This window comes from Colossoma macropomum, unplaced genomic scaffold, assembly GCF_904425465.1.
Source record: "Colossoma macropomum unplaced genomic scaffold, Colossoma_macropomum, whole genome shotgun sequence".
In the NCBI taxonomy this organism is placed as follows: Eukaryota; Metazoa; Chordata; class Actinopteri; order Characiformes; family Serrasalmidae; genus Colossoma; species Colossoma macropomum.
The window spans coordinates 25,015,100-25,031,362 of NW_023494809.1; the positions used below are offsets into that span (position 1 = coordinate 25,015,100).

General features: G+C 38.8%; 1 protein-coding gene across 1 annotated transcript; it reads right to left on the bottom strand.

The window, feature by feature from the left end:
- Nucleotides 1–1,952: 1,952 nt before the first annotated feature.
- On the bottom strand, nt 1,953–15,893 carry chrnd (cholinergic receptor, nicotinic, delta (muscle)). The gene is made up of 12 exons (XM_036558345.1): nt 15,763–15,893; nt 11,588–11,733; nt 10,088–10,132; nt 8,428–8,537; nt 8,174–8,329; nt 6,649–6,764; nt 5,437–5,637; nt 4,933–5,044; nt 4,712–4,826; nt 3,829–4,039; nt 3,606–3,724; nt 1,953–2,318 (listed from the first exon to the last, which is right to left on the bottom strand). The coding sequence occupies exons 1-12, from the start codon at nt 15,818–15,820 to the stop codon at nt 2,136–2,138; spliced, it is 1,572 nt and encodes a 523-aa protein (XP_036414238.1). The 5' UTR covers nt 15,821–15,893; the 3' UTR covers nt 1,953–2,135.
- Between the last annotated feature and the right edge of the window lie 370 nt (nt 15,894–16,263).

Genomic DNA, 16,263 nt, shown 5'->3' on the forward strand with positions numbered 1-16,263 from the left:
GTGTTTAAGTGATGTTGGAAATTGTAGTCTTAAGTGTGTATAGCGCATTCAGGTCGCATTCAAAGTGTAGTGGTGGTGGCTGTAGAAAGATGCAAATACTTCCTACTGCTTTGATTCATCCACTGAAACAACAGGACAGAGAAACCTTGACCAAACTTTATCACCTCAGTCTTTAAATAAATGAAGTTTGTGTGTCTTCATCGTTTTGCAAGCAGCTACCGCATTAGTGTCTTTTTATGCAGTACACTTGACAGTGTAATTGAATCCTGTCACGGCCTGCTTCAGTTGAGAGAGCAGCTGCTCTGGTGCCTCCATGCACAGCTGTGATCTGACTAGAGAAAAGTGACTTGGGAGGCATATGCACTTACATTTAGACTCATACAAGAATGTTCAACTATCACAGCTCACGTACGAGTGTTAAAGTACTGATCTGTATGCAAAGTAAGTCAAGAATGGTTTGATGCAGCTCTTTTAATTTTACCCACAAGTGGGAATTTATACCCCCTGCCAGCACTGCAGTCACTGCTCCACTTCAAGTTAGAAAAAAGTGGATTGCATTTCCAAAAGGCTGCAGTCTCTTGCAGTCTAATGGAACAAGAGTAGTGGCAAAGTCATAAGGAACTGACTTTCAACGGGTGTTGTGTGCTAGAGAGATGTGTCTCCGTGGATGCTTTTGAAACATCAGTCTGCTAAGGGGCTTTGCATGGGGGCACTCAGCTGCTTTCTTTGAGCTGGAACAGCATGTTGTTTCTACCTCAGTGCTGCCAATCAACCAGGAACTACAGAAAATCAGTCATTCAAAAAATGTCATTGTCATGCAAGGTAAGCGTGAAGATGGTCATCATAAGAAAAGGTGTGATGATGATGGAAGCCAATTGATCAAATTTTGCTAAGACTCTCCAAGTCACTATGGCATGTAATACATGGGCAGCATCATTAGAAGCACAGCTGGTAAGTGTATGTATATGTACATGTATACATCCATCAGCCATAACATTAAAACCACCTCCTTGTTTCTACGCTCATTGTCCATTTTATCAGCTCCACTTACTATATAGGTGCACTTTGTAGTTCTACAATTACAGACTGTAGTCCATCTGTTTCTCTGCGTACTTTGTTACCCTGTTCTTCGATGGTCAGGCCCCCCCAGGACCACCACAGAGCAGGTATTATTTTGGTGTTGGATCATTCTCAGCACTGCAGTGACACTGACGCAGTGGCTGTGTGTTAGTGTGTGTTGCACTGGTACGAGTGGATCAGACACAGCAGTGCTGCTGGAGTTTTTAAACACTGTGTCCACCCACTGTCCACTCTATTAGACACTCCTGCCTTGTTGGTCCACCTTGTAGATGTGAAATCAGAGACGATAGCTCATCTGTTGCTGCATCAATCCTCATCTAGTCCTTCATCAGTGGTCACAGGACACTGCCCACAGGACGCTGTTGGCTGGATATTTTTGGTTGGTGGACTATTCTCAGTCCAGCAGTGACACTGAGGTGTTTAAAAACTCCAGCAGCACTGCTGTGTCTGATCCACTCCGACCAGCGCAACACACACTAACACACTACCACGTCAGTGTCACTGCAGTGCTGAGAATGACCCACCACCCAAATAGTAGCTGCTCGGTGGGGGTCCTGACCACTGAAGAACAGGGTAAAAGGGGGCTAACAAAGTATGCAGAGAAACAGATGGACTACAGTCTGTAACTGTAGAACTACAAAGTGCACCTACATAGTAAGTGGAGCTGATAAAATGGACAGTGAGTGTGGAAACAAGGAGGTTGATCAGTGTATATTGGGGAAGGACGAAGTGATATCAGAAATAATATTATGAAATAGTTTATTGTTCACAAATCATTGTTTTATGATAAACTCAACTTTTTTCTCTAATTTATTTTTTTTTAGAGTAATCGCTGTCTGGACAGCCTTAAAAACAAATGTGCTTTCACAAAGAAACTTCCAGGAAAGTTTATTTAGTGTAAACAGTCAATATACACATACATCTCTATTAAACCACACTGAAATTCACTCATGCAAAAACTGGGAGAACACATGCAGAGAAAAACGTAAATAAGAAACCAGTTTCAGTGCTATATGATATGCTTGGAGCTGCACTAGTCATGAGAAGCAATAGAATCATACATAGCGTCTGTCTGCCTCTGTGTAGGTGAAGGGGTCTCCCTCGAAGGGCAGTGGAGGAGGGTGGTTATAAATGCCCATCAGGAATATGCAGATGGTTCCGAGTGTCATAATGGGAGTCACTATGTAGAAACAGAGGCGGTCCACTGTCCTGGCAATCCCACTCCAGTTGTCCTTTTCCTGGTTTAATTGTGTCCAAATGTGAACAGATTAGCATATACATAACCCGTCAAAACGTTTTATTATTTTATTACTTATACTTATTTATTTGATATTATATCATTTCTAATATAGCATAGAATGAAACATCTAAACAGAAGGTATTCTTAGATGTTTTGTAAAATTGTATCATGTTTCAGAAAACTATATTAATGCTTTTGTGAACAACAAGAAGTTGTTAAATGATAAATAATAAACTGTAATTATCTATTTTTTTGTCATTTCCTGGCAAGTTATATGTCTCAGGATTTGATCACTCACTGTCCACTCTTTTAGACACACCTATAAGGCTACATGTTCACACAGCAGGTAAAAGTGGTCCAAATCTGATTTTCTCACCAAATCTGATTTTGTTCTTTGGCTGTTCACATTATCTTCTAAACGTGACCTATATGTGACAGTCTGAACAGATCGGCTCCTAAACTGACCCGCATGTGCTAAAGAACAATGCTTCATGTGGCTCATCCAGGTGTAAACAATCATAACTGCCAACGAACGCCAGTCGCTCCCGGAGGATCAGCTTCATCTTGGCCAGCGTCACAGGAGCGATAACGAAGCTTCTTTGACTGACAGCAGGGCTCATCACCCAGAATGTGTTTGAGCTCACTGTAAAAATGGCGCAGTTACTTCTTTGGTTTGCGTCCTTGGATTCTTTAAAATTTGCTTTCAGACTTAACTGTTCTTTGGCACTGCAGCCTCGCTCTCCTACGGCCGCGTTTGGCCATTTCTTTTCAAAAAATCTCTTTGAACATGGAGGGTTTTGATAAGTCTCTTCTAATTGTTTGGCACAGAAACATCAAATGTTTATGAGGTCTCAGCAGCATTAAATTATGACGAATGTCATGTTGGATTGATGGTAAAAGTCGCATGAATTCGATCTGGCTGTTCAGACTGTGTCGCATTGCCGCATATAGGATATGTATTGGATTTCAGTACCACATATGAAAGCGTCTCAAATCGGAATTGAAAATGTCAGATTGAATGTGTTTAATGGATTTGGGCCACTTTTACCTCCTGTGTGAACATAAGGCCAGGCCATTTTCCAGATTTGAGGCATTGTAGATATTGATTTATTTTTTATTTATTTCATTTTTTTTTTTATCCCAAAACATTGATTCCACACTTTTGAACAGCGCTGTATTAAATAATCATAACATGACAGCCTCAGCAAACTGAAGATTTTATCTCTGTGCCACTACAGAAGGTTGATACTGTGCCAAATTTCACACCTGTAAGCTCAGCCCTTACCTCATTATAGTCATTCTTGTTATGCATGTGCTTGACAATGTAGTTGGCTCCCTCCACAGCTGGCTTCATCTCGCTGTACAACTGTTCATTCACTTCAGTATCATTGCTGGGCTTGTACGCTGCAATAAGCACTTTTCTTAATGATGGGCAAAAGTTTTAACACATGCATTACACATGCACTTACGGTTTTACAGAGCCATATCCTGATTACTGCAAGACTGACCTGCAGTGGGTGTCGGACGGGTTGCCAGGCCATGTCTTTCAGACTGCTTCTCAAACATCAGCTCGCTCCGAGACTTGAGACTATAGTATTCCTCGGCCTTGGCAATGTAACCCACAGAGCTGGAGCGGCGCGGCAGAGCCCCCTCCCAACTGGGCTCACTCTCAGCTGGACGGGACATGTGTAACAGGCGAGGCAACCTCTCCAGGAACAACTGGGAAAAGAGCACAAGAAGTCATTAGCATCTAGAAATTTCTGGATGTTGGCTGCTCCGATGTTAATCAGTGTAAACCTGCATCAGTGCATCATGATGAATCAGCCTTAAGGTGGCTATTCAACTGCACCACTTTGAATAGTAAGAATTGATTTTGATTGATGATAATAAAAGGCTTTAACCCCTTTCATGGCCAGGGTCTACCAGTTGGCCTAAAGTTTTATAACACACTATTATAACCTAAGAATAGCTCAACCAGTTTGCACTGGAATCCCTGCAGTTACTGAATAAAAAGACTTAGTATGTAATGAGCCTGAGATTTTAAAGGGCTTAAAGGTTGTGCTCATCTTTTGAAATTTAAATTTGTAATATTGGTTTATTTACTGAAATATAATACTTAAATTAACTGAATACTCCAGCACTTTTTAACCTACACTGTTATGTAAAGCACAATAATTGTGCTTAATCTAGTAACATATTCTAGTTTCTTGTATAATCTTTAGTTACCAAGATAAATCTAGTTAAGATCAGTTCATTTGGATACGCCCTACAGACTAAATAGTCTTTTGCCCAAAAAGTTTCCCAGCATTCTTAGCAGTTTTGTTGGTTTCTTGTTAATTGTAATATATTATATTATACTGTACTATTATACTATATTATAAGTGTACTAACCTCCTTGGTCCAGTGAGTCATGACATGCGTGCTGGGGGTCCGGAAGTGGAGGTTCAGCACGATCACACAATTCAGCACCACCACAGTGACCAGGACCATGATGAACATAAGATACCTGCGAGATCCAAAACCAGTCATCATCCTCTCTTTGATTTCCCAACATTTTAACACTGCCACACTTTCTGACAATATTCCGGCAAGATGTTCTTCGTGTTACTCACTTGACGATTAAAGGCACTGCCATGGAGGTCTCCGGTAAACGTTGTGATATCAGGAGCAGGAAGACAGACTGGGCCAAGAGCACAGAGATGGACAAGGTCATTTTCTCACCACCTGATTGGGGTTAGAAAACAAACTTTTTAAAAGTAGTGAAGGGAAAAGGTGATGCCTAAGTATCAAATACAGAGGATTTGTACAAGTGCACATCATTACCATTCATTTATTCTCAATTCTTCAGTTAAAAACAGGTTAAAGTACCAAGACAAAGAGGAACCCATTCTCTTCTGGACACTCCGGAGAGCGGATCATAACGAACCACTTGTATTTCAAGCACAATCTCCACCTCAATGGTGATTAACTGCATTTCAGTCTCTATTGGAGCAGTAGTGTTCCTAACAGTTATGGAAAACCTGCGCTATTCATATTCACAGTGATTTTAAAAGAATTCAAGAGGTACTCGTGGTCTTACACTTGATCTCCAAGTTCTGAGTCAAGATAGCACTTACTGTCAGCAGGCAGGTAATAAACCAGCGAGGCCATAAAGGAAATGAGCACACAGGGGATGATGATGTTGACGATGTAAAACAGAGGCTTGCGCTTGATGATGAGGTAGAAGGTGATGTCCTGGTGCTTGTTGCTGTCCATGGGGATGTTCTTGTAAGTGTTTCTCCTAGCAGGCCTGTGAATGATCTCCCATTCTCCATTTTCTGAGGAGAGGAAGAGAGGCATGAGAACATTTGTCTTATCATATCTTTATTCTAAAAATTAGAGGCATCATTTTTGAACCAGAACTAAATTTCTCAATGCATATAACAAAGCTGGTTTCAGTTAAGAAATACTGCTAAAATCAGAAAAATGCATTCAGGATACAGAGAAAATTATTCATGTTCATGTATTGTTGTATGCTGAGCTACTGACAGGACAGGCTCACTGAGCACCAACTGGACGTTATATGTCTCTAATCTTTACTACGCACTGCCATTTTGTTTATACATCTACACATATTGCATATTGCATTGCCACTTGGAAGAAAACCTTGTATCTCCATTTTTATCATTTTTCAGTTTTTGACATAATTTGAAAATGACTGTTGACTTTACATTGTGTGTAAATTTCATGAAGGATGGGCCAAAGGAAACGGCCCAAAACGGCTTGGAAAAAATTCTGGTTCCATTGACTTCCATTAAAAGTAAAGAAGGTTTTTTCCTTCTCCTGTAAAGTTACCATTTTGGAGATAGAAGGTTTTGTTCCAACAGCAGCGATATGTTATTGTTTACAGTGTTTGGTCACTCGGTTCATTCACTGGACATGACATGCACCACTGCACTGTCAGCTACATAATATGTATCTGATCTTACCTACTTATTTTTGTACTGCACATTACATTTTATGTTTTTTTTAGTATAAAACAACCATAAAATATATATCCTATATCTTATATATCTTTATTTCTTCTATAGAATAGCGTATGACAATGCTTTTGCTCTTGTTTTGCTCTTTACTGTACCTTGTGCTGCTGTAATACACAACTTTCCCTCTGGGATTAATAAAGTGATCTATCTATCTATCTATCTATCTATCTATCTATCTATCTATCTATCTATCTTAAAGTTCCAATTCAAGACAAACTCCTCCTAAATGCATTTTTGCCTCTGATTCTGATCTTACAGTTGCACCAGAAAAAAACCCTGTTGATTTGACATGCCAGTCATCCTTACCAGTGAATCCTTCAGGGTCAATGATGATCCATTCCACCTTGTAGTACTTCTCTGTGTCTGAATCCTTCTCTTCTTTCAAATGTAGGCTGATTTCCTTGGCATTGTATGTTAATGAGCTGAGGGACAGTGAAACATCTGGCATAAGCAATTATTGATTTCTCTCTATTTTGACTAATCAAATCAACAGAAAAGGGTTAAAACAGTCTAAACCCACCCCCAATAAAAGCATCAGTACTTTGGTGAACTAATGACTCAAATAAAAGTAAAAATATGTATATATATATATACTAAAGTACAGAGTAACTGTACTGTATTAGGCTGTAAATAGTAGCGTCATCAAACTTCCGCCTGCACCGTTTAACAGAGCGGCAATGGGGGGTCGCTGGTTTTCAGCATCTCTCAAAAGTGGTCCTTCGGCCTCAGCGCGGTTAACAGCAGAGCAGTTTGCATGTCTGGTAGTTCCTGAGCAGAAAGGCTAGTCTGACATGGCTGAAGCGCATGGCGCAGCAGTCACTTTCTGGTGCCTGAAGCTCCATGATTTAAGGTGGAACGGGAAAACTCGAACTAGAAGCTGGCTGATGCACCATTTAAGGTGGAATGGGAAAATTCGAACAAGAAGCTGGCAAATAAGAAGCTAACTTCAGGTTTGTGTAAGAATGTGCAAAAGTTAATCTATTATGAATATCTACACAGATTAAGGAATGCTATAACTACAAGCATTAACCATCATTGTAAATAAATAACTACTACATAAAGTTAAGATCCCCTGAATAGACTATTAAATGAAATAAGCTTAATAGAAAACCAGAGGAAAAACACATCAACAGGTTCTCTGTGCTTCACCAACCACACGATCATATCTACACATAAACATCACACAAACAATATGCATCATACAAACATGAGCGTGGATCGCTGTGTTTCTTCCATTATATAATCCTATCCCACTTTCTGAGAGCAATATTCTTGAAATAGTGTAATTTTGGACAGTATCTTTCTTAAACTGCCGCTCTGTAATGGTACTGAACGCAGTCCAGCAGCGATGTTGACTGCCCTAAAATGGCGGCGCCGTTGACGTGCCTGGCTGGACCCAAGGAGGCATCTAGGTATGTATATCTATGGCTTATAGTAACTGCAGTGGATGTTCTTAATATATTCATCATCTATTAGCATACAAACCGAAGTTTCTTAGGTAATGTTCTTCTATTTTTGGGATCATTTTGGTCTAAAATAAAAAAAAACAAATCTACAGAGTCAGAGGAGTGACCAATACAAAGTCAAAGGTGTAAAAGTCAGAAGTGTGACCAATAATAAGGCAGTCCACATGCTATCACCAACACAACAAAATGAAATTAAAACACAAAAAAAAATTAGAAACTCTATGTTAATGACTAAATTGTACCTGAGAGAAAAGTAGACTGCAAACGAGTGTGTATCAACAAGTAACTTGATGTGTAACTTGATATGTAACTCTATGTTCACCATTATATCTTAGGATATTCATCATAATAAATATGTGGCACACCTGAACTTTAGGGTACAGTTCTGCCAATCGAAAGGAAAGTAGTTGACATTGATGGAGCAAGAGCTACGGAAGATAGCTGGAGGCAGCCAGTACACAAATCCGTCGGGGTACACCAACACATTGCAGTAGTAGGCCACTTGGAACTGGGCATCGTTGCTGTTGTAGAGATTAAGATTTATTAACATTGCAGTTATTTTCAATAACACAATGAAGTCAAGCAGAAGAATGCAACTGTAATGAAAAAGGCTGATTACTTGTTCTCTAAAACAATCTCTGGAAGCCACACCATACTAGATGGGAGACGCAGGACTTCGATATCGTCAAACTCAGACGAATTCCATGCAAGTCTGTAGTCAGTCCAGCCCTAATCATAATAGAGAAAAATAAGAAATTCACAAGATACAGTGCAGTATTGACAAAGACTGCTAAGGGCACTTAATGAAACTGTGTGGTTCTAGATGGAACCCTCAAACTTCTCCTTTTGCAGTATTTACTGAAGAGTAAGGAAAAAAGAACTCAAATTTGTTAAACAAAGTCTGGATAAGTCTAAAATGTACAAGAGTGAAATACCGACATGAGACACCTATGCAAAACCATCGGAGGCGTCAGATTTGAACCTTTCCTCTGTATTTGTCTCAGTGCATACTGTCGCTGTTATAACAAAACCTCATAACTCTGAAATGGTGACTTAAAGGTGCAGTAAGTGATTCTGGAGAATGATTGTTGACATTTGGACTCCTTCAGAGGCTCTGCCCCCAAATCATGGACGTGCATTGCCAAGGCAAACAACGCTGGGCAAGCAAGGGTTTTTTTTAATCTTCGTGGCCTTAAAATCCTTCACAAACAACAAATAACATTAGAGCAAACTATTTACAGTGTCAGGACTGTGTGCGTACACCGTATTTTTTTCCAGAGCACACACAGAATGGACATCTAGCAGACCACAAGGAGATATTCACTGAAATTTGACAAAAGATGTATTTTTTTTAATTAACATTGCTTACTGCACATTTAATAGGATAAGGAAAAAACTTTCAAATTAAGTTTTATTTTGCTGGCAGACCAGATTAAGTATGCAAGTATTATTATTAAGAAGAAAATAAGACAATAATTTAAAAAAATAATAAAATAACCTATATATACATATGTGTATGTATATATATATATATATATATATATATATATATATATATATATACACGTGTGTGTGTGTTTGTGTGTGTGTGTGTGTGTGTTTGTATAAAATAATAGAACCAGCTGCTCAATTTATGTATTTTTGGACTATTTCTATAGGTCCATTTGTTATGTACACACAAGGTAAATGGAACTGGCATTTTTGAATGGCATTAAAAATAATACCTGAAAATAATGAAGTTATGAGATTTTAATATGATAGAAAAATGTTATGCTGCTTAATTTGGTTAAAAAAATAATCTGGTTTTGTTTTAATGGATTAAGGTAAACATGCTGCCAGGTAAACATGGTGGTTCTCTACAGAACCTCTAGCAAAGGACTCTACATAGTGTATAATCTAAGAAGATTCTTCTTTACTGGGGGAACATCCTGATATTTCTGGAGAAGGCAAACTGGATAGTAATGACTCTTATTTTTTAAAACAGACCAAATAAAGCTGTTTTGGATTCCAAAATATGATCTATGCATAGCTTTAAAAGGTTCACTGAAAAATCTCATTTTCATAAATTTTTGAGGCAATTGAAAAGTATTTCTGGTGACATAGACTTCCATTGCTTGTTAGCTACATTAGCCTCGCAGCTCCAGTGCAAAATTAAAGAAGCAACTTCAGTCACCAAACATTCCTCAGTTGAGCTACGGGGTAACGGGGAAATTATGTCAATTTGATTTTTCAGTTTAACTTTTCTGTAAAAATGGTACGAATCTGAATCCTTTACTTACATGATCCATCCACACATTTGTCAGCAAAGTTTCATCAGCTTCATTCTGTCAGAGAGATCAGAGTCAGAAGAGAAAACTGAAACAGCAAGAAATGATGAAAACAAAGAGAGAACATTTTATTAAATAACTAACATTTACAATAAAAATCACTACAAATTCTTTACATTTAATTTATTAATATCCATTTGTGTAACATTTACTAATCCTACATCAAGTTTTACTCCTTAATAAGCTAAACATGATTTGCCTCATATTACTATCATTTCACTCATCATTCATTTTCATGATCCTGGTTTTAGAGTGGAGCATTATGGAAGTGACATCACAACACTAAACCCCAACAACTGGACACCTCACATATATCACTGACGAATATATGCAGGAAGATCTAGATGATCAAGCATAAGCAACATTTTATCTTACACCATCATAAGAGAGAGGAACATACATTATCATACTTCCATTCAAACACATTGCTGTTTAACCCTAAGGCTGGCTTTACATGCTGAAACTTTCATGCAACTAGGTGCTTGTTGTGAGTTGCCTGCAACATAATTTCTATGCAACTTGACAGTACATTAAGCAAGTCAAAAATATTAAATGTCGCACACCTACATTCAATTACTCCACTAGTTTAAGCCAAATTAGCAGCTTGTATCATTGATTCACTGTCTGAGTCTTGCTATGAAGTCATCTGTGAGGTGTAATTTGAATTTCTGCAGCATTTTTCTATCATAGTTTTCCCAGCTGTTTTCTTCTGTGTCTATATAGAGAGATGTAGGGAAGTACACAAGTTACTTACTTAAGTAAAAGTCCAAGTACAAGTATGGATTACATTTTTTTCAAGTAAAAGTATAAAAGCACTTAAACTAAACAGGTATTTATTTAAAAAGTGTTTCTGATTGCATAAGGAGAGCCATGGATGGGATTTTTTTTCTGACGTATTTTTGCACGTGTTGCTTTCTTTCGATTCCATGACCTGTCCGTCTCATCTGCTGCTTCTCTTTTTGCCATTTCCACATGTTCTCGGTAGCTGTGGAAGCAGCCAATCACAGGTGATTCGCACTGAAAGAGCCGTGAGTACAGTGACATCCAACATGCTCAATCGAGTATGGGATGAATTTGACATCGCATTGATGTTGTCCATACAGCTGGAGGAGGTTCCTATTGAGCACTTGTAGTATTACATAATAAACTTTCATGCTCACTTAAACCCATTTACAGTTTACTGCATTGTTCTGTAATGATATACGAAGTGAAATAGTTTCATGAAACAGTTGAGACGGGTAAAACTGTTGCAGTTGAGTTTCAGGTGAGTTAAAGGAAGCCTTAGTTTCATGTAGGTTTCAAGTAACCACAGCTGCATGAAAGATCCACCATGTGAAGTCAGCCCTATAAGTCACAGTTAAAGATCCACTGGCAATTTTTTTGCAAAAGGGAACTCAAAAGGACATTAGAAGCAAATGTTCAACTAACTGTAGACTTCAACAATGCACTTACGAGAGAGATGAGGTTGGAGAGTGTCAGTGCCAGATAAATGGTTACGGTCTCATCTTTGCTTTGAACTGGTCGCAGTTCCTTGTTGTAGCTGCGTTCTTTAAACAGGTGGTTGATGAGACGCTCCTCCTCATTCCTGCCATTGCATCCTGTGTATGAGATGTGCAAATATACGCTCTCAGAAAAAAAGACAGTGAATATTCACTGGAACGTCACCCCTTATGTCATTGGTGTGGTACCTTCAGGGGTACATTTTCAGTACCTTTACCTAGGGAACATGCTAGTACTGTCACAGTTATAGTTTTTAAGTTGCATTGACTCCACACACCCTGTCGTGACTCCACATACCCTGTCTTGACTCCACATACCCTGTCGTGACTCCACACACCCTGTCTTGACTCTCCATACCCTGTCTTGACGCATCCTCTAGGTTGTGCACATTTTAATGTACAATTACTCTTTGTTTGCTGAATTTAACTAATTAAGTGGCTTGTACAAAGTTTATGGCACACATTATATTGTATATTTAATTTTTTTTTCCAATATTTTCAACGTTGCAAATAAACAGAACTTGTCAAGTCAAGTCAAGTCAAAGTTTATATGTATGGCGCTTTTTACAACAGGTGTTGTCACAAAGCAGCTTTACAGAAAAATTTGGGTCCAAGCCCCCCATAAGCGTTGCCTATGGCGACAGCGGCAAGGAAAACTCCCTAAGAGCAAGAGGAAGAAACCTTCAGAGGAACCAAGACTCAAAAGGGGAACCCGATCCTGTTCTGGTCAACACCGGATAGCAAACAGCGTTAGTATAAAATATTACAATACAAAACGGGGGAAAAACAGGTGGAGCGATGGTTAATTAGATAGAATGAATTCATGCTGCAGCAGCAGCAGGAGGGTCAGTTCATGCAGGTGAGGTTTGCACAGCGTTGTACAGCATGAAACTCCATGGTGGTCAAAACGGTGCAGATCAGCCAACAGAGATGGAGCCCTGGTGACTCTAGCAGCTCTGGTGGCTCCTATGTGGCCACTCAGGCAGACGTCGCTCAGGCACTTGTGCACTAACACCTGCAGAGAATGCCATATTTCATTTTATTCCCTGTGGAGAATCTGTTAACGTATACCAAAATGTGCTTTGTGGTGCTTTTGCAGTTTTGGTCTTATGGTGGTCCCTTTTCATAGATGGATGATGTAGAGCCCATGTGTCAAACACAAGGCATGCGGGCTGAGTCAGACCCTTGACACAGTCCTATTCAGCCTGGGGAATTATTTTAATTTTCTATTCTAATTAGCCTGTTTTACTCTGAGATGCACTGCAGTCCCCAGCATGCACCGCAATATAGTGTGCGTTCTGACCCCCTTCCCCCAACAACAATCTATGAGCCAGCGGTTACACAAAAAGAAAAGATGCCTGATGTCTAGTTCAAGCAAATAGGTAGTTTTTAAAAATATAACTAGCTTTACTTCTGTTTAGAATTATTTTTGAATAAGTATTCAATGCCTATTTTGCTGGTGCAGTTTTGGCAGATTGTGAATAAACAACAGCAAAATGTTAAGTAAAAATGAAATAAAAACACAGCTGGCCCACAGATTTGCTGAGATTTTTTTCATATGGCCCTTTTAGTGGCCTTTGTGCAGAGTAAGCCTGATAAACTAACAGATGGGCTAAAGTCAATAACTGTAAAACTACAAACCTATATGGTAGGTGTTTCTGATAAAATGGCCACTGAGTGTAAATACAAGGTAAAAAAAAAAATGGGCCTCATTCGCCAGTGTCTTTCTAAGTTTGTTCTTAAATTATTTCTTGAGAAAAGTCCTAAGAAAAAGTTTACGTCAGACTCATGACGGGTTCTTAAACCGCAGAACTGTTCACACCTTTGTGTTCTTGACTGTGTGTAGATTCTGTAGAACAAATCCAAAGAAGAAAACACTGGTGAATGTCAAAATCTTTGTGAAATCTGTGTAAGTGGGTTTTAAGAAGAAATTTCTGGTAAATGAGGCCAATTGTTGCTGAAAAATTTCTTTACACAGCATCTTAGAAGAACCCCTTTTCATTCCCTAAAAGCCTTTCACTGGATTGCTCTTCAGAAAACCATTTTTGATGAGTTGTGTAAGCTTGAAATGAGCATGAAAGAACCTCCATATAATCTGAACTTTCTGAAGATTACTTTGGTATAGAACCAAATTGGTAGAACCTTTACATTATGTGAAGATCCTGTGAAACTTCAAAAGGCTCTTCACATTCTCATGGTTCTTGAGAGCAGAGGTTCTTAAACTAGTCCTCAGGGCTACCAAGATGGTCCCATTTTGCTCAATCCCAACTGCCAAAAAAATTTTAGACTTTCTGAGAACCAGTTTGAGAACCACTTCTTCAGGGAACCAACGGTGGTTCTTCAATGATATCACTCTAAGAGTGCAGATATAGGTGGTGTAATTGTCCTGATCTGTTACAATTGTACTTCATGGCCTGATGCTCAGTATAATCAGCAGTAAACGAATGACCACAATGTTAACTGAGCTGTCCGGCTCAGACCTTAATGACAAATGTCTAGCAGCAGCTACTGCGTATATGAGCTGAATGCTAACTGACTGCTGAAGGAATTTAGGCTGCTGTTTACTTGTCTGAATGTAAAGTTCCACCAAAAAGAAACCCTATGCTGAGCTGCAGGGAAGCATTTCAGTAAGTGAGAAGAACACAGTGATTACTTTTAGTTTTGCTAAATGCTAAACAGTCAGTTTTGGGAGTCCAGTCAGATTTCATTGCACTCCTTCTGAAAGAACCGTGGATCAAAACTTTACTCAGGGCAGTTAAAGCCACGGCTACACTGCTAGTAAACGGTTCTTTTCTTGGCCACTTTTAGCAGAAACATTCAACCAGAACAGAACTTTACTTTATGTGGAGCTTCTTCACACCTGCAGATCTTATTTACAAAATGTTTTTTTTTCTTTTGGGAAACCAAAAGTGGTTCTTCGAACCCTCCAAAGAGCCCTTTTTGTTATTTTTAAGAGTTGAGGGACTGTCTGGCAGGATCTCCAGTAAACAAGACAAAATAGACAGATAATGCTAAGTACAAAGATTACACATAACCTATACACACTTAAAAAGGAGGGTTCTTCGAGGGTTCTTTTGTGAAGACAATGGTTCTATTTAAATCAAACAATTTGTGGTTCTTTGCATGGTGCAATTGATGGAGAATGTGTTGTATATGGTTCTACACACTTGAACTGATGGTTGTTGAAGAGTTCTTTAGTACAGAAAATAGCTCTATAAAGAAACATGAACACTCAGAGAACATTTTGCATTATCAAAGGGTTCTTTGCGTCATGAAAGGGTTCTTCAGATTGATGGAGAATGTGCTGTACAATGGTTCTATATAGAACCTTTTTAAAAAGGGTTCTTCTATTGTTACAAGCTTGATACTGAAACAATAGAACCCTTTTTGGTGCTATATAGACGCCCTTGCTTTACAAAAGAACCATTTAAGAACCATAATTTTCAAGAGTGTATGTAGCAGCAAAAACGCTTCTGCTGTTATTACAATATCAAGCTTGTACCAACAGAAGAACCCTTTTGGTGCTATATAGAACCGTTTTCAAATGGGTTCAACATGGAAACCATATACAACACATTCTCTGTTAATCTGAAGAACCACTTCACCAAGCAGAGAATCATTTTAACATACAAATGGAATCTAAATAGAACCATTGCCTACTAAGAACCCTTGAAGAACCAGCTTTTTGAAGTATCATATTACAATTTTCAATAAATGTAAGGGGGTTGATTTTTGCGCTGTATTGTGTGTTTGTGTATCTGCTTTAAACAAGCGTTCATTGTTTTTTATAGGAAATCAAAAGTGTTTTTTTATGATATTTTGCTTTAAATAACTTTTTTGATGCCTTTGATTTTAAGATTCTTTGCCACAAATCTATTTTAAGCTGCACCACCATTATGACAGTAGCCTAAAGGAAAATATGAAACCATTTCATAGTTGATCTTATGTATAAAGCAGCTTGATATTCTGTATTCTATATATGGCACATTCTACACCAGCATGGTAGAAGGTTATTTGAAGAAGGAAAGGCTTGAAGCTTCAACCACAAGAGCGGATGAGGTTAGTAGGTCAAAAACATGAGTTGTTGAGCTGAGTTGAGTTATAATATGTTTGATTGGATTGACGTACCTGCCAGAAAGAGGAAGAACAAAAGCACCAAACACAGGCCCAGAACACAGCTCCTCATTTCACAGCGTTTCTCTGATCTCCACTCTGTGTTACTGCCGGGATTGTGTGGAGCTCTCTCTCTCTGAGCGACAGGAGCAGGTGGGGAAACAAACCCCGAGAAAAAAATAGACACACGATCTGTCACTTCCGCGTAGAGGTATGGGAAGGATGAGGTTGCGGGGGCTGGGCTACGCTGGAGTGTAGATAGCAAGGACACATACACTCCAAATGCAGCTCAGCTTTTCACTTTTTTGCCATCATCTATTCATTTTTTACATAATACACATAACAAAATCAATCAGACATCTCAGTTATAAAGTATCTATTGAGTTCTCAATAATATTAGATATTTCATCAGTTAGTTAGTTTAATAATAGACCATCAGTTCAGTTTTCATGTAGGCAGATGTGAAATCTATCATACAATTCAGCTTTTATAGGGGCCTTCCAGCCTAACACTATG